Below are 24,318 nucleotides of genomic sequence, written 5' to 3'. Positions count from 1 at the left end.
TGAGCAATTAAAGATACCCTTCACCCTTGTTTATTAATGAGTCACATTGTCAAACACTCTTCTCTTTAAAAAGGAGTGATTGGAGAAAGTCAATGCACAATGTTTGATGGTGAAGCTACTACAAGAGTGAAGCCAAGATAAGGAGGATCAATGTATGTGAATTATTGGTGCCGACTCTTGGTTTCCCTATTGCTTTGAGTGGGGAAAGAAGACCTATTATATACTCAATGTTTCTAGATTTGGTCTTTGCCAAAAGCAATGGAGGATCTCCATTCACTTTTACATTTGACCAATGTATGGAGTGTGACTATATGGGCCTTTATGCACACATTATGGGTGTTGAATTGGAGGGCATGCTTGCTATAATTTCTGGACAACAAGAAGATGAAGATATTTTGTTGCCGAACCTTTCTCGACAAGTCACCAATGTATTTGTTGGGCAAAGGGGATACGCAAGAGTTGAAAATGGGTATGATTGGATAGCTTTCATAGGTTCTTTGATCGAGGAATTTTTAGCTCATGACATGATGCCACGAGGTTGTGAGAACATGGTCATTGATGAAATTTTGGATGAGTACTCGTTTATTGGACGAATGGGATGATGCGTGATACACATGATGACCATGCTTTGGATGATCATGCATTGGGTGAAGCATTGAGTGACTCGTGGAAGGTTCATGAGAATGCATTGTATGATCCATTTTCAAGTCCGGTTTGGAAAACATATTATTGTCAATTATTTGACTATGAAGGTTTAGAGGATGTGGATCATGATGCAAATAAAGAAGAATTTTCTCATGATGATATTGTTTACACATTTGTTGATGAGATTTCCATGGTTGATGTTGATGATCATGGTACTACCGTTCATCATGTGAGGAGGACAAGGATGTATATGAGGATGCATGTTCTATGCTTGGTAGTGGAGATCTTCAAGGGATTTTGAGGATTACAATAAATTTCATACGGACATGGAGTTTGAGGTGTGTATTTTCAAATTGTGGATGCCAAAGTGACTCTATGGTTTATGGAATTGGAGAATTCACTTTCGCATTCCTTGTCATGTGAGATGCATGGTGCAAGCCAATGTGGCATGCCATGGTTTTGGTGTATTACCTTTGGATGATGGAAATACTCTTGCACATGGCATATTACATTTATGTTCTGGATTGATGGATATACCGGTATGATTTCCTTTCGACCCTGGTATATGTGGTAGCCAAGTTGTGTGGGTTGGGAATTTATAGTAGCTATCCTTTTGATCAGGGTGGCTACTTGTACTTGAGAAGGCTTGATTGTTGGTCTCTTGTTTTGCCTTTTGATCTAGGAGGTCAAGGTTTTTGATAGGTTATCCTTTGGCTATCTTTGAAAAACCAATTGGTGCATAAAAACAGTGATTATGGCTTGCTGGAATTTCTAAAAATCACTGTTGGACAGCCCTATACCTTTTGGTTTTGAATGAAAAAAGCATGGAAGCTTCATGAAGTGCATATGCCATTATGGAGTAGATGATATTGCTTGATTTGAGGGCATTGCGGATAATTTAAAGCCATACATATGTCTTTTTAGCTCCAATATACATGGCTCACACATGAGCACGCTACTTGACATGAGTCCTTGATGGTATACTTCATCGATGCAAGTTTGTACATGTATACCTAAGGTTTGGACGAAATCTCTTGGATGGGGACGGTTTGTAATAAAGTAAAAAGGGACTCAAGTTAATTTGGGCCCAAGGACAAGGAATGAAGGGGATGTGAAAGGGGCTGAGGGTTAAGACTAGGCTTGGGCATGCCCATGGACATTAATAAGTGTAGTGTGAAAGGATGGTCTAGTATAGAAGTGAATATGGGCCAATGTCATGGGGACCTTTTGATAATCATCAATATAAAAGTTAATTACTCTCTTATCTCTAAACCTAGGCTAATCATCTTAATCTTGGCTAATCCAAGGCTAATTAGGCTAAATCAAGGCTAATCTAGATGCTACTTTTTTTTTCAGATCTCTAGTTCTATTAAATTTGGTCATCATCCTTGAGAAGTGGATTAACTTGGTCTTACTTAATTGGAAGCTATATTCATGGGGTAACCCCCCTTCCCATTTTGAACACCATCCTTAATTGGAAGCTATATTCATGGGGTAACCCCCCTTTCCATTTTGAACACCATCCTTAATTGGAAGCTATATTCATGGGGTAACCCCCCTTTCCATTTTGAACACCATCCTTAGGATGTCTTTCACATATTCACATGGTTCTAGAATGTAAGGGAATGGTAGTGCAAAACCCTATGTCACTAGTGTGCCCCAGATGGAGTTAGGATATGTAGTTTCAAATGGCAATGGTACTATGGGTGCAATTTTGGCTTTGAAGCTATAGGCTTGCAATGAATGAACAAACATTAAGTTATTGAAAAACCCTATATCTCTAAGTTTAGAGTCTTGTGCCCCATGGGGTTAGGATATATAGTTTTGAATGGTAGTGTTCCTATGCGTGCATGTTGTCTTCGAGGATATAGGCTAGCGATGTGACTGAGGACACATTAAGTGTTTGCCCTTGTGTAATACTTGGATTGGAAATAGCCCCTCTCACTAGTTCTTTACCTTTCTCACTTCCCTATTCATCGTCCAAAGAATGGAGAAGAACTAGAACTTGAGGACACATTAAGTGATCACCCTTAAGAGGGGACACATCACTCTTGTATAATACCCTCTCACTAGTTCTTTACCTTTCCTCACTTCCCTATTCCTCACCCAAAGAATGGAGAGGAACTAGAACTTGGTTCCATGTGGAAAAGAATTTGCTTACTTGGCTCCTTTAGAATGTGGTACTCTCACTTGCACTATGTTACAAATTGGTTTATGGATTACCCTGTGTGTTTCTTGCCCTAGACGTTGCTACAAAATATTACTGTAATAAAGGAGCTTTTAAAAAGAGACATATCTCAATTTCCATAATAGTGATTATGGATTGCCTATGTTGCGAATTGGTTTATGGATTTTCCTCTGTGTTGCTTGCCCTAGATGTTGCTACAGAATATTACCATGATAAAGGAGCTTGTAAAAAGAGACATGTCTCAATTTCCATAATAGTGATTATGGGGCTACTTTTCTATGGCAAGCATGAGACAACCCAAATAAAAGTCAACACTTAAAATTTTAAAAACTGTTTTAAGAAAGTGTGGTGTCCCAACATGTTTTGGAAGAACCTTGATGGTTACGATTAAGCTCCCGCTCCCTAGAGCTTTACCCAGAGATGGAGTAACTCAATGCCCTTTTTACCCAGAGATGGAGTAACTCAATGTCCTTTTTACAAGATTTATGGCAATGTGGCTCAAATAACAATAGCAGCTCCATGCTCATTTCAAGTGTCATGGGAACCACAATACAACTCATTGTTGTACCAACAAGTAAACCTATAAGGGTAGACTCTGGCACTAGAACATATGCTCCCTGTGCCAAGGTAAACACTATCCCTACGAGCTCCACTACTCCTCAAGAAAGGTGGACTCCTGCACCCTAATAAATGTTCCCCGTGCCAAGGTAAATATTGGCCCTACTAGCTTCACCTATAACACAAGCTCCAGTGCATGCCTACCAAAACCCTTGCTACTCCTCCTCATCAATTCTCCTATTCTTGAATAAACAAACCTCTTAGAGAGAGGTTTGCATAGACCACCACAACTCCCACACCTACTCACCTTTGGTATTATCACCTCAATCCATCCCACCAAGAACTAGTACAACATTCTACTCAGTGACTCTACTTGTATAATTAGAAACCCAAGAACATGAGAGCTATGAGCTATATGAGCAACAAGACCCATACGAGTAGAAATATGATCCTTATGGGTGTCCAAAACATGCTCCAACCATAGAGACTATACCTCCTTGTTCTCAAAGTGATGGTGTAACGAAGAGAAAGAGACCTCATTATGGAATGTAGGACACTAATGCAATAATAATTTTGATGTAAATTCCCACACCATATTACAGTTTCCCACACCAAGTCCCTTGAGTGCTCCAAGCATTCCAAATCCCATTCCAAACCCTAATGTCATTCCTTACATTGGAACATGTTACAAGTGAGGATTCAATCATGCTTATAAGGATTGTTCCAAAAAAGTAACAATCACCTTAGTGGTGGCAGAAGAAGTATCCTTTTTGATGAGCCTTAACTTGCCCTAGTGTCATTCAATCATGCTTATAAGGATTGTTCCAAAAAAGTAACAATCACCTTAGTGGTGGCAGAAGAAGTATCCTTTTTGATGAGCCTTAACTTGCCCTAGTGTACAAGGAGAAGTTATTTATACAATTCCCCATAAGGCTCCAAGCCAAGACAAGGGTAGTAGCCAAGAAAACTAGAATGCTCAAGCTTCAACCTCAAAAAAAGCTGAGCTAAAGAGCCCAAGGTGCAAGGCTTAAAGGCTACAATAGCCCCTTAAAAAGTTAAAGGATTAGAACAAAAGGTCAGATCATGAGGAAGTGTAATGAAGCTCAACGATGTCATGACCATTGAAAATTGTTTGGAAGAGAGCTCCAAAGTTGCCTTTCTCACGAAAACATTATTATGCAATCTCCCACACTCAGAAACTTCACAAAGAAAATAAGCCTAGAGTGATGATAATCTTTTTAAGAAACTCAAAGAGTACCCCATTTCGAGGAATAAGAAACAAATAAATCAAGCCTAAGAGCTTGTAAGGAAGGTGTAGGCTAAACTACAACCCATCCTTAAGCAAGTGGGATCGAGTATAAACCACTGACCGTGCTTGAGTGTATCTAAAGCCAAGGGAGCCTCACATCCTCCCAAAGGCCTTGACCAAACCTATGAACATAATCAAACAACCATAGGAAAAGCCAATTCTAAAGCCTCTATCGCTAGAACCAATCCAATTAGATCCCCCATTACTAGATGCAGTGAAAGAGGACTCAAAAGGAGGAAAAAGTTGGCCTTCAATGTATCATCATAATATTTCTATGAGATAATTGGTGACTTTAGGGAGGCACCATCTCTTGAAGAAGACTCATTCCTTACATAATGGCACGTCCAAGGCCACCTCCAAAACTTTCACCAACATTAATGATAAAGCATCACACATCATCTAGTAAAATGGAATTTTTTAAAGATATAGATGTAAATGATTTTCCCCATATTGGTATAAAATTAATGGTATGTATGGATTGTTGATATAAACCTAATGACATGTATGGATCTATTGCTAGATGGAAATGATGATTTGTTACAAGATGAAAATGATGATTAACACATCAACAAAAGGTTGCTAACCGCCTTAGACCAACATAGAGTTAGTAGAGAAGAAGCTTACAACTTCTTTGATGGGTTGTCATGCTAGAACCAAGTAATAATCAATCATGTTGATCAATATAAGACAACCTTTGCTACAGAGTGGAGAACTTACATTTATCACATGTGATGCCATTCAGCTTGACTAATGCCTCTGACACCTTCTCATGCTTAATTTTTTTTGGCCTTCAAGGATACTCTTAAGTAGATCCTAGAGATATTTATTGATGACCTTTGTGTGCACTCAAAGTGAAAGGAGACTCTTGCTCATCTTAGACTAGTCTTTGAGAAATGCAAACTCTATTGCATCTCATTATATCCACAATTGAATGCCAAATTTGGGTTAAGCATAATGTCATCCGCAGACATATTATCTTCAATAATGGCATTTCCATGATTGAGAACAAGATATTAGAAATACCACCATTATCAACTACAAGGGGATGCGAATATTCATAGGGCATGCAGGTATTATAGAAGATTCATCTTCTTATAATATATATATGCCAAACTCTTATACAAGCTATTAATTATCTTTGAATGGAAAAACAAATACCAATGGCTATAGGAAAATCATTAGCAAGTAAATCCATCTTTAGATCCCATATCTGGGGTCTAATTTTCAATGGGCCATGTAGGTATTATAGAAGATTCATCTTTGTATATACTATATATGCCAAATCCTTATACAAGCTATTAATTATCTTTGAATGAACAAACAAATGCCAATGGATATAAGAAAATCTAAAGAAGGCATTAGCAAGTAAACCCATCTTTAGATGCTATATCTGGGATCTCATTTTCAATGTGCATATTGATGGTTTAGCATTCACTATTAGGGATACGTGTTAGTACAATAGGGGGAGCACGTGGACTTCCGTGTGACCCCTTTTCCTAACCATCAACTTAATGACACTGAATGTAATTATACCACCACTAAGAGAGAGGGTTTAGACAAGGTTCATGTTGTAAAGAATTACTTAAATTATCGCTTGGCTATGAATTTTTTTTCTTTGTCTACCATCAAACCTTGATTTATTTGGTGAATAATCATCTTACACCATGGGGTGCATCATCTCACCATAGATGGTTACTATCTCTTTTGGACTTTAGCGTCACCATTTCATAGTGAGAAAGGGATCATTGCATGTCCTTGGTTGACCACCTTTCAAGAATTCCAAATGGAGAAATCCCTCTAGTGAAAGATTATCTTTTTGGCGCTTCATTGTTTGACATTTACCATCTATCAAAATGATATTGCCTGCTTCTTGGTTGGATAATGGATTTTCAATAAACCCCATCAAGAAAAGATATAGCTAGATGCCTCATTAAGAAGGTAGCCCTCTATCAATTATTGATAGTGGAACATGCTTTATAAGATGGTTCAATGTCACCATGATGGAATGTATTCACTAAGATGACTTCATGACCATTCTTGAGTAAGCCCATTTGAGCATATGCAGAGGACACTTTACCAGGTACATGATAGCAGGCCACAAGGTTCTCAAGGCTAGACTATGGTTGCCTTGTACATCCTTTGGAGATGCAACAAAATGTACGATAAATACCAAAGATTTGCCATGGTTCAAGAGAAGGATTTCATACCCCTAACCCCACTAATCTTGCAACACTATTTTAAAAAATGAGGCTTAGATTTTTGTGCATCTTGATAGCCCTGAATCTCTAAAGGGAACCAAGCATGCTTTATCATGGTCACCTCACTACTTCATTGAGTGGTCCAAGGCCAAGGCTACATAGAAAGTTGACAGAATCTCTATTGCCAAGTTCCTTTATGAAAATGTATTTACTCATTTCAATCACTAGAAGTAGTGAGAGTGATTGAGCCATACACACTTTACAAATGAAGTGGTTGAGTTCTTGTTTAAAGAATTCCCTATGGTGCATAAAAGTTGACATGGCCAAGCTAAGAGCACAAAAAAAAAGTTATGAACCATCTCACCAAGATGGTAAGAGGCATCCAAAAGTGATTGTGAGCATGATATGTACTACGCTTGATGGGCCCACTCCATCGTAAATAAGGTGGCTATTTACATAATACACCTTTCTGGCTTCTTGCATTCGGGCTTGATGTCACTGGAACACTTGGTTATGAGCCTCTAAATTATAGTGATAACATAATCTTAAAGGGAAACCCCCTTACAAAGAGGTTAGTGGCCTTAGAGCAAGTGAGTGAGAAAAGATTGTAATCCACGTATTAATTTATGATTGAAAAACTACGACACAAGCATTGGTTTGATGACCAACTTAAGGACAAATCCATGAAGGTAGGGGACATGGTACTCATGTACAGAGTCAAGAATACCAAATAAAACCTAGATATAGAGGTCAAGGTCCCTACTGAGACACAAAAAATGATTCTAAAGGTGTGGTGAAGGTAGCCTTGCGATGTAGTTGAGATGGAAAGATATTTTAATGATTGTGAATCGCTACTATGGACCTGTCACCCAAGACATGTTCTATCAAATCCACAAGAAAAAATAAGGAGAAATGAGAAGAAAATGAGCATACAACAAAAAATAGATGGTAATTGGGAGAGTTTTTCTTTGCATAAATTCATGAATTAAAAGAATCTTTATATAATCCTATTGTCTAGTAGTTGTAGTTCTAGAGTTGAGAAATCTAAAGATACTAGGAACATAAAAGTAAAGATCTAAAGATATTAGTTGTAGCTCTCTAGAGTTAAAGAATCTAAAGATAGTAGGAACATAAAAGAAGAGATCTACAAGCTTACTTCAAAGGGATTCTTAAATCTAACTAGGTATAAGAGTAACTTCACTTTGAATATGATCAAAATATCAATTTGGATAGCAGCGCTCAAGGATGAGGAATCATGTTCATCAATTAAGATTTAGTTAGGGTAGACTTTGTGCATTAGTCATATCATTGAAAAGGTGTTAGTTATTATATGAGGGTAGAGTTGGTGTATTGGTTTGAGATTGAACATGGGAAGATCATGTAAACTTGACAAGCCTGAACAATGAAAATGGGCTAGTTATTATATGAGGGTAGAGTTCGTGTATTGGTTTGAGATTGAATATGGGAAGATCACGTAAACTTGACAAGCATGAACAATGAAAACGGGCATCATTATGATGAGTAATCAATCAAAAACCAAGGAAGTACATAATCTTGTCAACCTAATTAGTTGGACATGTAAGAGACAATTAACTACAAAGAGGAGCCTAAATGCAAGGAATAAGTTATTTAGAAAAAGCCTATGACTAAAAACAAGGGAGCATTAAGTAGATGGAAATTAAAAGAGCAGAAATATGGGCTACAAAGAGCTCCTTTGCCACAATCTTGCCATATCATAAATTCAAGAAGTAGAAAAAATAAAGTGTCACCTTTTCTAAGTTATTAAAACACTTCTTTTTTCACGACATACAAAAATCCCAAAAATAATCACTAAGTTTTCAAAAATATCCAAGTCTCTACGAAGTGAGGGCAAAAGGAAGTATCTTCTCCCTAAGTATAGGAATTTGATGTTTGCTTGCTCCTTGCATATGCATGTTGGCACCCCCTTGAGGCTTGGGATTTCATCTTCAAAAGTGTAAAAAAGTAATATTTGTTTTTTAGATTTGTCTAAAATGAGGCAATATTTGAAGGCTCTAACTTTTTAATCATAAGCCGCCGAAATACGATCAAAGTCTAGTTTTCTAAATTTAAAGAACTTTTTGAAAGCATCCCTCCACATGTTTTCCCAAATCTATCACCCATGTTGAAATATCGGGCCACAAAGTTGCATGGGCTATAATTGTTGTTGAAACTAAGGCGAAGTAGAGATTGCATAAGATTTATTAGTAAACAAAACTTCAAGCATTCAAATTTCCTACAAAAGTCTTTCTTCAAAAGACCCTTTGAGAACAACTCCTCATACCCCAAGATATACACACATATAGGTTACAAAGCCAAAAATTGTACAAAATTGCACCTAACTAATAGAAGACATGTTTGAGAAACATGAGAAAGCAAAGTAGCCTGAGTCATAACTTGAAAAAAATGGGCCTTGTGTTCTACACAATAAGTACCATGTTGTCCACCATCAAGCCTTTACTTTAGTCACTCATTTTGTCATCTGTATACAATTTGAAGAAAAACTGATTAACTTCAAAAACTTTGAGGGTTGCATTTATGTTCATTAGATTAAGAAACATTTGTGAAAATAAGGTTATTTTCTCATCTGTTATAAATTATAGGAAAAACTTATCAACTTCAAAACTTTGAGGAGAGAGTTGCATTTATGTTCCTTAGATTTGTGAAAATAAGGTCATTTTCTCGATATCTTTCTCCTATTGATGATAAACTTGTGCAAAGTTCCTTACCTTCACACAACTTTGACAATATAAATCTCTCAAGAGAATGTATGCGCAAAAATGAATGAAGCTTCTTAATGAAAATACCTCCAACCAACACCTAGACATGGTAAATTGAATGTTAACTTGTATGCAATATAATAACAATGTGAAGGTTATGGTGTCAAACCAATTCAACAAAATCACAAGACTTTTCATCTTTAAATAGAATATGATAAATTTTAGTTTTTACTAGTATGCTTCTCACAAAAGTTATGTTTTCTTGGCCTTTGCAAATGTGAGCTAATCATTGAAACGTTTGTGAGGAGCCTGCATATGGACCATCGATTATAAATAAATAACTTTGGCACCCTTCAAGTTCTCAAATGCCACATTTTTTGACTTGGTGTCAGAGGGGGGGAGGGGGGGGTCCAAAATATATGTCATTGCTAACTCGGAATCTTATTCTATGTGAGTGACTCAAAATCTTAAGGGGCCAGTGCAATGTGTCTCAACACTTCTTCTCCTTCAAGTCACTTGGGTGCTAACCTACCCTTCCACTCCGTTTAAAATCTGATGTAACATTGAATCCTCCCCACTTCCTCATCGCTCTCTCTCTCTCTCTCTCTCTCTCTCTCTCTATATATATATATATATATATATATATATATATATATGTACATGATGTACATGTATATGTATGTGTATGTATGTATATACATAGACACACACACATATACATGTACATATATATGTGTGTGTGTGTGTGTGTGTGTGTGTGTGTATACACATATCTCATCTGCCTTCTTCGACAACCTTTCTCTCCTTTTCCCGCGTGCTTTGATTATGGCTCAAGGAATGGACGTCTGTACATATGCCAGGAAAGAAAGAAATACAGATGCGAAACGTCGCTTATCAGAGCCTCCTTTGTTGCAGGAAGAATCTACATCAGAAGCTCAATATGTATATGACACTCTTAAAGATGACTTCCAACAGTCTCGCCAAGAATGGGGCAAACCCATTCCAGAGGTCACCTATAAGTTGAAATTGCCGTCCATTGTGAATCCCCTCAGGAAGCTCTCTCAAACTGCGGTCATAATATTCTTTCCAGGAAGAATTCCCGCAGCCAGTGATGTTGCACAATGGATCAAATCCATCCTTGGAGGATGCTTTGTAGAAGGAGTATACTTTGCTTCCAGAGGTTTTTATGAGGTGCATCTATCAGATGCTTCATGCAAACAGAGGCTTCTTGAGTTTTCTCCGCTGTTTTATGGGAGGCAAATGGTGCATGCTATGCCATGGTCCCCCAACAAGGATTACCAAAGCCTGATACGGCACCACTGCCCAGTATGGGTTGAGGTTGCAAACTTTCCGGATTATATGCGTGAAGAGTTGCCTGGCCTGGCTGCCACTTTGGGACAGGTTATTTGTCCTCCACGCCCCATGGGAAACCGTAACAGATTCTGTATACTTTGGGACACCGATATACCTACCCCTCCTTCTATTGCAGTCGAAGTTGAGGGGGTGCAATTGGGCAAAAAGTATTTTGAATTGAAGTGGGGTGTGTTTGCAGGTGCTTGTTTTACCTGTCACAAGTTTGGGCATCTAGCTTCTGAATGCCCGATGGTTCTCCATCAGCCCCCTCCAAATGCTTTGCCACCTCAGCCCCGGGAAAAGAATGAGAATTTGCAAGCTAAGGCAGCAAATACAAATGCAGCCAAAAATGCAAAATCAGCTAATCAGGTGCACTTGCTTGTTGGAAAAGGAAAAGATAAAGGGAAAGAGAAGCTGAATGAATCTGTGGGAATTGATCAGGATGGTTTCCAACAACCTAAGAAGGTAGTTGTTCTGAAGCAACGCCCTCTTCAATCTCGTCAATGGGATGCTTCTTCTCCTTCGCCAGGACAGACTTCTACTTCAGCCTCCGCCCCTGTCCTTCAAAATTGGGTGGGGGTCTTGAAGAAAGGCATCCCCATATGTGATTCAGAGGAGGGGGAAAATGCTATGTCCTACATGAGTAGTGAAGGCATGCAGCCTATGCAGGCAGAGGCTTAGCCTCTTTGAAGTTCTCCTTTCATCCTCACTTTTTTGTACATACCCCTTTTATGCTTCAAACACTTAAGTGCTTTACATATAATGTACAGAGCCTGTGCAATGTTTCAAAGTGGAGGCTTCTATGGAATTATGTACATAAAATGCAGCCAGATATTGTTTGTTTGCAAGAGCACAATCAGCACTCCATGGCTGGACATCATGGCTTTTTGCATGGTTATGATATATATTATGCTGGTACCGCTACCTATTCAGGTGTATGCATACTAGTGAGACATGAGTTGGAGCCTCAGTTGGCCTTCAATGACAGCAGTGGCAGATGGATTGTCATACAATGTAATGTCAATGGTGATATTTTTGAGTTTGCATCAGTGTATGCCTCCCAGACCTCGGCCATGAGGGCCACATTGTGGGACTCTATATGTAGATATCCATGGAGATCCAATGCATTCATCTGTGGGGATTTTAATAATTCCCCTCTGCCTAGGGATAACACCACAAAACGGTCTCATATGCTATCTTTGGAAAGGCAGAAATGGGATGACATGCTTCTCTCTGTGCAGGCTGAAGATTTATGGCTACTTCTTCAAGGGTCGGTCCCTGGATATACTTTTCACCATAATGCACTTACCACATATTGGGCAAGGCTGGACAGATGGTATCTGTTTTATCCACAACAATTTGCAGATTTCAGCCCTCATCTACTGATAGACTTCTCATTGGGATTGTCAGACCATGCTCCATTGTGGATGAATTTACAGCTTGGCATGCCTCTGGATGATTTGCCACTTTTCCCGAGTAGATTGTTGCATGTCAACAGTGCATATTTTCAGCACATATATTTCCGGCAGATGATTAAATTTGCTATTCATCCTTTGCTATTGCATGCCCAGGAGGACATGAATTTTGCTTGGGACAGCTTTGTCTCTCGTATGCAAAATGTCATTAGGGAGTATGGCAAGTGGCATATGACTGAATGGAGGAATGAGATTAGGGGGGCAAAAGAGACAGTGCAACAATTGACTGAGTTTTCCCAATCTAGGCCACTTACGGATTCAGAAAAGGATTACCTATCACGTGCTCAATCAAAACTTTCTGCTAATGATAAGAGGAAATTGCACAAATGGCAGATAAGGGCGAGAATCAAGCCCCTCATGGACAAGGGCTGCTCATCAAAAGCTTTCTTTCTTCAGGGGTTGCATGCTGCTCGAAAGAAAAACTCATGCTTGAGGGTTAGGAAGTTGGATGGTTCTTGGACTCATTCTTTTTTGGATCTCCAAGATGAATGCCACAACTATTTTCAGAAATTATTCTCTGCCCCTCCTTTCCCATCTAATCAAGTGATTGATGCAAGGACTGAGTTACTCCAATATGTTTCTGCAATAGTTGAGCCGGATAATGCTCTTGCTTTGGAGAGGCCTTTTACTCACACAGAACTGGATAATGCATTGTTCCACCTTAGTAAATATAAGTCCCCTGGCTGGGATGGCCTTTTACTCACACAGAACTGGATAATGCATTGTTCCACCTTAGTAAATATAAGTCCCCTGGCTGGGATGGCCTTACGGTGGAATTCTACATTTCTTTTTGGGATGATTTGAAAGAGGTCCTCTTGAGAATGATCAATGTCGCATGGCAAGAAAATCAATTGCTGCATTCTTGGAAACATGGCATAGTCAAGCTTGTGCCCAAAAACCATCTGTGTGATCACATATTTGATTGGAGGCCTATTACATTGATGCCGGTAATTTACAAACTTATTGCCAAAATGTTAGTGCATAGGCTTCATGGTATACTCCATGCAGGCCTTCACCCTCATCAGTATGGGTTTCTGCCGCGAAGACAAATCCATGACAATATATCCAATGCCTTGACTGCAATTGAATATGCTAAGTATTCTCGTCAGGATGTGCTGATATTGCATGTGGATATTGCTAAGGCATTTGACAATGTTCAATGGGATTTCATTTCTCAGATTATGACAAAGTTGGGCTTTGGTCCCAAGATGGCAAATGCTGTTTATTGGCTATACTCTGACGCTACTGCTCAATGCATTCTTGGGGGCCATTTGTCTCGATCATGGATATTGGGTCGATCGGTTAGACAGGGCTGTCCTCTTAGTGCTCTCTTCTATGCAATTGTCACTCATCCTCTGTTGATGTATCTTGATCATCTAACAGACTCAGGACAGATGACTGGTCTTAAAATCCCAGGGGCTAAACCTTTCTTGGCACAAGCATATGCAGATGATTCCTTCTTTATGCCACAGAATTCTCCTACGGAACTTTGCAAGCTTATGGCCACTCTCTCATTATATGGACAGGCAGCTGGATTGCATATTAATTTTGATAAATCTAAATTGCTACCCCTGAAAGAATGTGATTGGCATTCTATTCTTTGGCCGGGGCAGGTGGTGCATTCCACAGAAGTGGTCAGACATTTGGGATATCCCATTGGATGGCATATCTCTAGAAAGCAGCAACTAAAATGGATTTTCCAAAAACTCCATCGTAAGCTGGAATACTGGAAGATATCTACTTGGCCTCTTCATGTCAGGCTCAGAATTGTGCAATCCATAGTGATGTCTTATGTTCAGTTCTATTTGCCTTTATTGCATTGGTCCTCCAGGGATATTTCAGCCTTTATGTCTCAAGCTATGGAGATATTATGGAAGACAAAATCTGCTGTTAAAGCTTTGAGACTGATGAAGATGGAAATGGTGTGTTCCCCAAAGATGCATGGTGGACTCAATATTCTTAATATAAGATATCATGTACTTGCAAGGAAGGCTACTATGTTGCACACTTTCTTCTGCCAACAACAGCCATGGACTTGTATGTTAGCGTCCATGTGTGTCAACATGAGGACTTTAGCTTATGGTCATTGGATTACGGATCATTGGGAGGTTGTTATTGGGAGATTTCAAGGCAGGATACCTAGCTGTCCTTTTTCCACTGCCTTAATACTTGACTGGAAACAAGTTCTCTCTAAGGTCAAATGGGCTCCTCGTAATTGCTTGGGGATGAACTCCATCAGAAAGGAAAGTATTCATTGGAGTGCCATTTTTGACACTCCACTTGCCTTGCAGGAACCTGTTCGGGCATACAATCTTATGAAACTGGGAATTAGGTACATACATGATGTGGTGGATGATCGAGGATATGTCTTATCCTTTCCTCGGGCCACTGCTACCTATGCACTGGGAATGCATCATAGGCCAATATGGAAGAAAATTGCTGAAATATTGCTTCCTTTTTTACCTATTCCAACTATGGCTGACACAGACAGGCTCTTGGATTGGCAATTGTGCTCATCTACTGCAAGCACTCATCCTGTTCCCCTTCCAGCCTTGACCTCCATCAAAGCTTACAGGCTTCTTCAGCCTCCCCCATGGATTCAGCAACATGCCAATTCTTTGTGGCATATGAGAAAGCCTCTCTCTTGGTGGCGGAAGAATCTCAGCATGTTATGGAAGTGTAAAATGCCACTGAAGCAAAGACTCTTTCTTTGGAGATGTTTGACAGGCACATTATCAGTTGGGGTCACACTCGCCAAACGTCACATTGCACCATCCACATGTCTAAGATGTTCAGCTCCCTCAGAAACCTTTCTTCATCTGCTGTGGCAATGTCCTTGTTCCAGGACCCTCCTCACCAGAATTTCAGGCTATCTTCGGCTCCGATTCCCGAGTCACAGATTTGGGAAACATTTTTGGCTCTTTGGCAGATTATTGCAGTCTTTGTCCCAATACTCACTATTTCTTTTCTGGGTGAGATATTGGGCTCTTTGGACAATTTGGAGTGAGCACAACATGGCATACTTGGGCAGGCTGAATCAACAGTCATATGAATTCTTCAGAGCCTCATTGCGGCAATCCTTATATGATGCCTGCCATGAGGGTGAAATGGATGCTTCTTGCATAGAGCTCTTCTGTTTATGTTTCTGACATTTGGGTTCCTCTCCTTTATGGAGATCTCCCATCTTTGTAAATTTGTGAACATATAAATATACTGCACTAGACATTACCAAAAAAAAAAAGAAAAGAAAAGTGTATACACATATGAACGTATATGTATATAAAACGACATTTCTAGTGATAGATGTTGTAGATGTGGACCACACACACACACACACACACACACATATGTATGTATGTACATATCTCGCTCTCTCTACACATACATACATGTGTAGAGAGAGCGAGATATGTACATACATACATACATGTACATATGTGTAGAGAGAGCGAGATATGTACATACATACATATATACGCGTGTGTGTGTGTGTGTGGTCCACATCTACAACATCTATCATGAGATATGTCGTTTTGGTAGAAAAGTAGAAACTAGAAGTATTCCCACAAGGCATCTCCATAAGAATAGATACTGTTTGAGAGAGCTTACAACCCCAAATTTTTCGATGTCTTTGTTTCCACTATTTTGTAGTCTTATGCAAGCTCCATAAAGCATCAGTATGAGGTTGAATCCAGGGTGAAGGAAGAAACACTTTGTACACATTACTTGCCAAAGGCGCATTTAATTGAAGAGAGCTGGTATGACCAACAAGTTGCCAATCACATGAAGTTTGTCTTGATCATCCAAGGGTGGGATGGGTTCAAAAGGCCGCAACAACATAGTAATAGTTTTTCATAGTTGCTTGTGATGCAAACCCAAGTTGTGTTTCAGATAGGCTTGTGGGAAAGTCATCGCAAATACATCATTTGTGACAACATCCGCAATAGTAGTAACGCCAATAGAGGCCAAAAGGCATGCCTTTCGTGGTCCCTGTATTGCAAGTGGTCGGGGAAGCACTGAAGACCAATGGATTCTTTCTAAGGATTCCTAGTCAACACATCTCTTCCATGCTAGCGAACAAAAGACATAGCTAATTTCCAATCACGAAGAAGAGAAGATGCATAAGGACATCCTGTAATTTTTCCTTCAAATTTACTAAGCGCTGCTTCCCAATGAGAAATGTCCTTCAAATTTACTAAGCGCTGCTTCCCAGTGAGAAATGTGCAAATTGCCATAAGCTCTAGTTTTGATAGAAGCAAGATGCTTGCACAAGCATTATGGCCCATGGCTGTCGAAGTTGAAAGAAAGTGGGAATCATGGTGGCCTTTCTTGCTAAGAGATGATAATGCAATTTAAGTATATTTAATCCACCATGTATTTTAGGAGTGCAAACCAAAGACCGTCTCAAAAGACGTAGCGCTCTCATATGATGCTTGGTTTTCCATAGCAATTCCAAGGCATCAGACATAAAAGAATCAATATCAATTTTATGCCATATTAACAATGGCAAATAACATTGCACATAGGCCATCATGATTGATAGAACAATTTTGAGATGCACATGTAAAGGCAATGTAGAAAGCTTCCAATATACTAGTGGATATCCTAGATGTCTAACCAGGTGGTTTGTTGGAATAATTTACCTTGATGTATGCTAGTCGTAAGAAGTCAACAGAAGCAGTTTAGACTTAGAAAAGTTGATAGAAAGTCCAACTGCTTTACCAAACAATTCCAAAGTTCTCATGATGCACTTAAGATAATTTGGAGCATTTTTAGGCATGACGAAAAAATCATCTGCATAGGCTTGGGTCACAAAATGCAAACCATGTAATTGCCCTTGTGCAGTTAAAATATCCATATACATCAAAAGTGGATGCATAGCAATCACATAGAGCAGTGCACTAAGAGTGCATCCTTGACGCACAAATTTTTCCAAAGTCCACGTCGATGAAAGATCACGACCAACAAAACATGGGACAATACTCTCTCGATATAACTAGAAAATAATTTGTTGCATTTTACAACCAAAGCCCATTTCAGCCATGACCTCAGCTATGTAATCCCATTGAACTGTATCAAAAGCTTTAGCCACATCCACCTGCATAACAAGAACATCCTGAGAAGTATATTTGGCATATTCCATTGCCAAATATACATTAACAATATTATCCATCATTTTCTTTCTCAGAACAAAACCATATTGTTGTGGATGCAAACCATGGAAAAGCAGACCACCAATACGATTTGCAAGTATTTTAGTTGGCAAGCTATAGATAACTGGCATCAATGTGATTGGTCTCCAATCATTAAAGGATTGTCCCAATGCTTTTTTAGGTACCAAAGTCACAAGGCCTTTTTTCCAAGAATTAGCTATATATCCTCTTTCCCATGCAACATTAATCATGTTCAAGATCGGAAGTTTAAGCTCATCCCAAAAGGCAACAAAGAATCCAACCGCCAGACCATCCCAACCAAGTGACTTCCAACATCCCATACCAGATAATGCCTGTGTCAACTCTTCCTTAGTGAAGGGGAGATCATGCCTGAAAGCAGATTCATTGTCAACAATGGAATGCACACAATTTATGAATTTTTTTTGAGCATATGGACCTCAGAATCCACATGAGATGAACTTTGAAATATGTAATGATAATGATTGACACATTAGTTGTAAGCTCCATTTTTGTGGATGTCAAATTTCTTAACGGGCATTATTTTGTGTCTTTGCCTATCAACATGCAAGCTTTTGAAAATTTATTTGGATTGATCTGATTTGCCATTTCTGTATCTTTCTTTGTTGATTCACAGAGTCACACACCTTGGCTTCACATAACACATTTTGTTGACCTTGTGTAAGAGTTTGCATATGGTTTAGTGACATAAGTGATTGGATTTGTTGCTTAGTCATTTCAACTCTTTGCTTGGCATCAACAACATAGTACTTGCCATAGTCAGCAATGACTATCTGCATTCGTTGAACAAAACGAAACCAAGGAGTGTCAACATCATCTAATAACTGAGTAGAAAGCAGAGAAATGGCATCATGTACTAAAGCTCTGAAGGCATCAATCGAAAGATAGCTGTTATTTATGTGTAACAGTCTCTGACGATGTAGAGGAGGTTCCCATAAGGGCATATGAAAATATAAAGCCAACCATAGTGGTGAATGATTAGACAGATATGATCAACCCAAAGCTTGCATAAAAAGGAGTCATATTGTCGAGTATGTAACAAATACCATTTGTCCAATATAGCCCAATATTGAGTGAAAGCATTATGGCGATAAGTGAATCATGGAGTTTCAACCATGGTGGAAAGCCAAAGATTAGAGACGTTTGTTTGCATAATGAAATTTTCCTAAGCTTGACGCTCAACATGTAACATATGAGAAAAGCTAGATGTATTATCCTCCCTTTGTGGAGAGTAGTTAAAATCTCCATAAACAAAAGCATTTGACAACCAAGGATATCAATTGAAGAAATTCCAAATCCTTTGCCGCTCATGGGAAGACTGCTATGCATACACTTTTGCAAACTGAATGCATATACTCTTGAAAAGGAGTCATACTATCGAGTATGTAACAAATACCATATGTCCAATCTAGCCCAATATTGCGTGAGAGCATTATGGCGATAAGTGAATCCTGGAGTTTCAGCCATGGTAGAAAGCCAAAGATCAAAGGCATTTGTTTGCAGAATGAAATTGTCCCAAGCCTAACGCTCAACATGTAACATCTGAGAAAAGCCAGATGTATTATCCTCCCTTTGTGGAGAGTTGTTAAAATCTCCATAAACAAAAGCATTTGACAACCAATAATAGGAATTGAAGAAATTCCAAATCCTTTGCCGCTCATGGGAAGATTGCTACACATAACACTCATGCAAACTGAAAAATTTCACCCTACAAAATACATTGCACAATCATACATCGGCCCAACGAATCATTATATTTAAATACTGGCTCTAGTTCATGTCGCAAAAGAAAAGAAACACTCCAGAATTGTCATATCCAGCAAAATGGCCAAACTGGCCACCATACTCATGCTGATTGTGTTCTTGCAAACAAACTACATTTGGTCTCATCATATGTACATCCATTTATGAGGATTGAAAATCCCCTGTACATTACACACTTTATTGGAAGCATCTTATATGCATGACATAGAAATGAGGGGATTTAACTCTCATCCATATGCGTAGACCCCTCGGATCCCACAATACATTCCAAATAACATCATGCTTATCAAAGAGCTGAGTACCTCCAGTACAAACTTGCACCCAATTATGTGAGACCGCATTAGCAGCGAGATTCACTCTATTGAGAACATTTGCTACTAAAGAATCCACATTGTGAGCTACATTCTCTTGAGTCTGGGTCCAATTACGAGTTTTGTACAAAGGTGCCTTGAAAGTCTTTTTCAAGGCAATAAAACAATCCTAATCCATTATACTTTTCCCTTTAGACTTGGCAAATGGCACAACCTTACTGGTGGAAGCTTGTTGATTAACTATAGGCAATGAGCCTTTTAGTTTTCTTGCTACTTAGAGAAAGTAGAGGGCCGCACAAGAATGACATTTGTAAGAGAATTAGAAGGTGAAGCTGATGCCATTAGGGACTGGGCCACAACTGGTGGTTTATGAATGACAGTAGGACATTTATTGGAGAAATATCCAAACTGTTTACATTTAAAGCATGCACCAGCAAAAGTGCCCCAAATAAGCTCATAGTTATGATGGCCAACCCCAAGTTGTCCATCATTAATACATTTTATTCCGATAGAGAGTGAGGGAACAACATGTTTAGTTGTATCCTAGAGAATCATAAAATGATTTCCATCTTCAGCACGTCGAGGAGGACAAATGGCCTTACCCAATGGCCAACATGGGCAAATGTTCACGGAAATGTAAATGCTTCATTGTGACCCACACTGGGCATTTATGCTTAATGACATTTCATAATCCTTGTTCTCCGACCATGGTTATACATAAACCAACGGAGTGCCAAACATGAGAGGCAACTTTTCTAGCAAAGCTACTCTTCTGTGTCTAGGTTCTTTAAAAAGAACCCCATAAAATCCTTTGGCAGCCCAATACACACCATCAACTACATTTCCCTACAATTCTGATTTTATCCATTGTGCCACGTCAATCTTCGCAAAGAGGCATCTTGCCCAGAAAGAAGACCATTGCAACATTTTCTGAGAACTTCTTCAGTGGTCAGACCTAAGGGTGAGGAATATCAAAACGAGAACCAGGATGCAACAATTGTCATTCTTTTTTACTGTCCACAAAAATCATCAATCAACATATCATGAACAAAGTGTTCATCAGGAGATAGCTCTTGGAGAGATTTGCCAAGCTCAATACAAAGAACCTTCTTCCTATGCTCATCATTCTTGTATGATAAACCTTGATGTTTACATTCTGATCCAAAGCCAAATAGTCTGGAGAATAAGCCATGCTAAACCATGCACTGAAGAGATACAAAACTATTCACTATACACAGACCCTTATACAACACACTTTTTTTTTTTTGGTGAAAGCACTGTTTTGTTTATTAATTAAATGTACAAAGGAGTGTGTCTCACTGCAAGACACACACTACTCAAAAACAATGATAAAACACCTTTAACTGATTGTAAGGAAGCTCTCCAAGATCATGGCAATCTTGAAGAGATAGAAGAAGAGATCTCCTGAAGTAAGTGAAGCAAGAGAAATCAGCAGTATGAAACATTCCGGGCAGTATAGACTACAAATTCTTCAGATTCTACCAATGGATGCTAACGTTTTGCAGTGGACTTCCGCTCCACTCCAAGCCTGTGTCATTTTTCACCGATCTTGACTAGCCACTCCGGAGAGTGGCGACGTGATCTTCTCCTTCCCCCTGAGTGTAGCAGCACAGCCTGAGTAGAGTACGGAGTCTATCTCCTCCACCATTCATGGATAGGTGACAAAACTCTCTCATCCCCAGGGAGACCTGCACCTCACAGACATTGTCTCCCACTTTTGGCCCTTGGCCTGCATGGAGCTTGGAGGATCAGGCCACGGTAACTAGGGTGCTGAGCTCGTGAACTCGACTTTGGAGGTGTGATCCTCTTCATCTACCTTCATGTATCACTAGCCATCCCCCCCCCCCCCCCCCCCCCCCCCCTACGGATACCTTTACTACGATAGCTGGAGCCCAATTTATGCATATAACTGATCCACAGCAGAATGGACCCACATGGAGCAAAGGATCAGAGAACACCTTGGTCGTGTCAGAAGAACTGTTTTGAACATTTCTCGTAGGGGCATCTGTTTGGAGCAGAGGCCCCACCCACCCCCAAAAGGTCCCAATGTTAGGTACTGCCCGCCGACGGAGTGGTTCGGTGTCAATCTTTCTGATTTTTGGGATCCTCCCCACCCCCCCCCCCCCCCCCCCCAAAAGGAGGACATGATTGCACAGCAGTAGCAGTAGCAGGTGTTCTCTTGAATGGAGGAGCACATTCCTTCGTCTCCCTCTCCACAGGATCCTCTCCCCCACCCCCCCCATCCTCCCTCCCCACCTCATTCCTCGATATATACCAACCCCCCCCCCCCCCCCCCCCTCTTCCCCTTTTGATGCTACCCTCCTTTGATCCCCCTCCGCCCTTGTCCTTAGCCTCTTCCCCATCCTACCCTCCGGAGCCTCCGCTGCCCCCCACCCAGCCACCTATGACATCTCCTAAGCACTCCCACCGACCATAAGCAACCCTTGACCCTGGGAGGAACGGCCAGGCGGGCTCTGTCCGTCGTTGACTGATTCATCACTTCTAGGAGCCTGTAGCGATGACAGTCGTTGCCTCCTCCATGACAGTCCTCACACCGGAGTCTATAGGTGGCCCTCCTTGAGTCATGGGACTGCCAAAGGACGAGAAATTCTTCAGATGTCCACCAGTGATGCCGACACTTATGTAGTGGACTTCTGCTCCTCTCCGAGCATGTGTTATTTTTCACCGATCCAGACCGGCCACTCTGGAGAGTGGCAAAGTGATCCTCTCCTTCCCCCTGAGGGTAGCAACACAGCGTGAGTAGAGTCCGGAGTCTATCTCCTCCACTAATTTGAGAAAAAGTGATACAACTCTCTCACCAACTGGGAGACCAACACCTCACAGACATTGTCTCCCACTTCTGGCCCTTGGCCTGCATGGAGCTTGGAGGATTAGGCCACGGTAACTAGGATGGCGAGCTTGTGAACTCAAGTTTGGAGGTGATCCTCTTCATCTACCTTCATGTATCACTAGCCGTCCCTCTCCCCCCCCTCCTACAGATACTTGCGATAGCTGAAGCCCAGTTTATACATATAACTGATCCAAAACGGAATGGGCCCACATGGAGCAAAGGATCGGGGAGCACCTTGGTCGTGTCAGAGAACTGTTTCGAGCATTTCTCGCATAAGCATCTGTTTGGAGTGGAGAACCCACCCACCCGCAAAGGGTCCCAATGTTAGGTATTGCCTAGAGACCGGCCGTAGAGACCGGCCGTCTCGGTGCCAGTCTTTCTAATATTTGGGACCCCCCCCCCCAAGGAGGATATGATCCTGCAGTAGTAGCAGGTGTCTTCTTGGAAGCAGGAGAATATTCCATCGTCCCCCTCTCCCCTCGCTCTCGCCCTTAGCCTCTTCCCCATCCTACCCTCCGGAGCCTCCGCTGCTCCCCACCAAGCCCCATATCGCCTCTCCTGAGCACTCCCACCGACCACAAGAAGCCCTTGACGCTGGGAGGAACAGCCAGGCAGGCTATGTCCACAGACTGATTCATCAGTTCTCGGAGCCTGTAGAGATGACAATCATTGCCGCCTCCGTGAAAGCCCTCACACCATAGTCTCTAGGTGGTCCTCCTCGAGTCACAAGACTGCCAAAGGACTACAAATTCTTCAGATGTCTACCAGTGGATGCGAACGCTTTTGAAATGGACTTCCGCTCCTCTCCGAGCCTATGTCATTTTTCACTAATCTAGACCAGCCACTCTGGGGAGTGGCAAAGTGATCTTCTCCCCCCCCCTGAGCATATGCAACACAACGTGAATAGAGTCCGTAGTCTATCTCCTCCACTATTCATGTCCGAGACACAGGCCAGTGCACCCTTACCGACTTCTTCAGAGCAGCAGCAACCCCACGCATCGTTGACCACGAGTCGATTGGGCCCACACAGCCACCTCGAGGAGTCACCCTGGACAGAGCTGGAGAGCTATGTAGAACACGGCGTCCACAACCCGCTGGCCGAGCTGAGACATTATCAGAGGATACAGGCAATATTGGCACGACCTCGGCGCTTCAGCCTGTCTATGCTGGATTGACATATGCGAGACATTATGGGATGAGTCTATCTCAGCTGCTTCCCATAGCGTACCATTTTTCCAGTTCCACACTCTTATTAGATATGCGTTTTTCTGGTAGTTGTATCAGGCCACTACTTCCTCTTTGGCCACATGTTATAGCTAGTTGTTTTTCAGTTTATGCTTTTCATTTTCTACTCGGGGCATTTAGTTTCCTTGAGTTTTGGATGTAATGGTACTTTGTCTCATAGGCCACTTTGGCCTCTTGTAGACGTTAATATATCTTTCTTTCTTTCTCACCACCTAAGAGACCTCCACCTCATAGACACTGTCTTCCATTTTTGGTCCTTGGCCCGAATGGAGCTTGGAGGATCAGGCCACAGTAACTAGGACGGTGAGCTTGTGCGCTGGAGTTTGGAGGTGATCCTCTTTCTCTACCTTCATGTATCACTAGCTGCCCCCCTCCCCCCCCTCCTATAGATACGTTTCCTATGATAGCTGGAGCCCAATTTATGCATATAACTGATCCATAGCGGAATGGGTCCACATGGAGCACAAAGT

The 24,318-nt window shown here is 40.8% G+C and overlaps 2 protein-coding genes across 5 annotated transcripts in view; one reads left to right on the top strand and one right to left on the bottom strand.

Annotated features, from left to right (window-relative positions):
- Nucleotides 1-9,104: 9,104 nt before the first annotated feature.
- LOC147642518 (uncharacterized) overlaps nucleotides 9,105-24,318 on the bottom strand; it is a 206,749-nt gene continuing 191,535 nt past the window's right edge. For 2 of the 4 annotated variants that reach the window (XM_086807192.1, XM_086807218.1), the window contains one exon: nucleotides 20,057-20,887. In XM_086807192.1, coding sequence (XP_086663318.1) covers nucleotides 20,742-20,887 — 146 coding nt within the window. In that variant the 3' untranslated portion in view covers nucleotides 20,057-20,741. Of the gene's footprint in view, nucleotides 9,399-9,668; nucleotides 9,737-20,056; nucleotides 20,888-24,318 lie in introns of those variants that run through there. The other 2 variants (XM_086807209.1, XM_086807200.1) reach the window with 2 other exon arrangements.
- On the top strand, nucleotides 14,389-18,638 carry LOC147642519 (uncharacterized). Its single transcript, XM_086807370.1, has 2 exons — nucleotides 14,389-15,254; nucleotides 18,565-18,638. The coding sequence occupies exons 1-2, from the start codon at nucleotides 14,402-14,404 to the stop codon at nucleotides 18,636-18,638; spliced, it is 927 nt and encodes a 308-aa protein (XP_086663496.1). The 5' UTR covers nucleotides 14,389-14,401.

The sequence above is a fragment of the Cibotium barometz genome, chromosome 1 (assembly GCF_041138505.1).
Source record: "Cibotium barometz isolate CiBa-2024 chromosome 1, ASM4113850v1, whole genome shotgun sequence".
NCBI lineage: Eukaryota > Viridiplantae > Streptophyta > Polypodiopsida > Cyatheales > Cibotiaceae > Cibotium > Cibotium barometz.
Note: the sequence above shows the minus strand (reverse complement) of the source record. Positions and strands in the feature narration are given on the sequence as shown.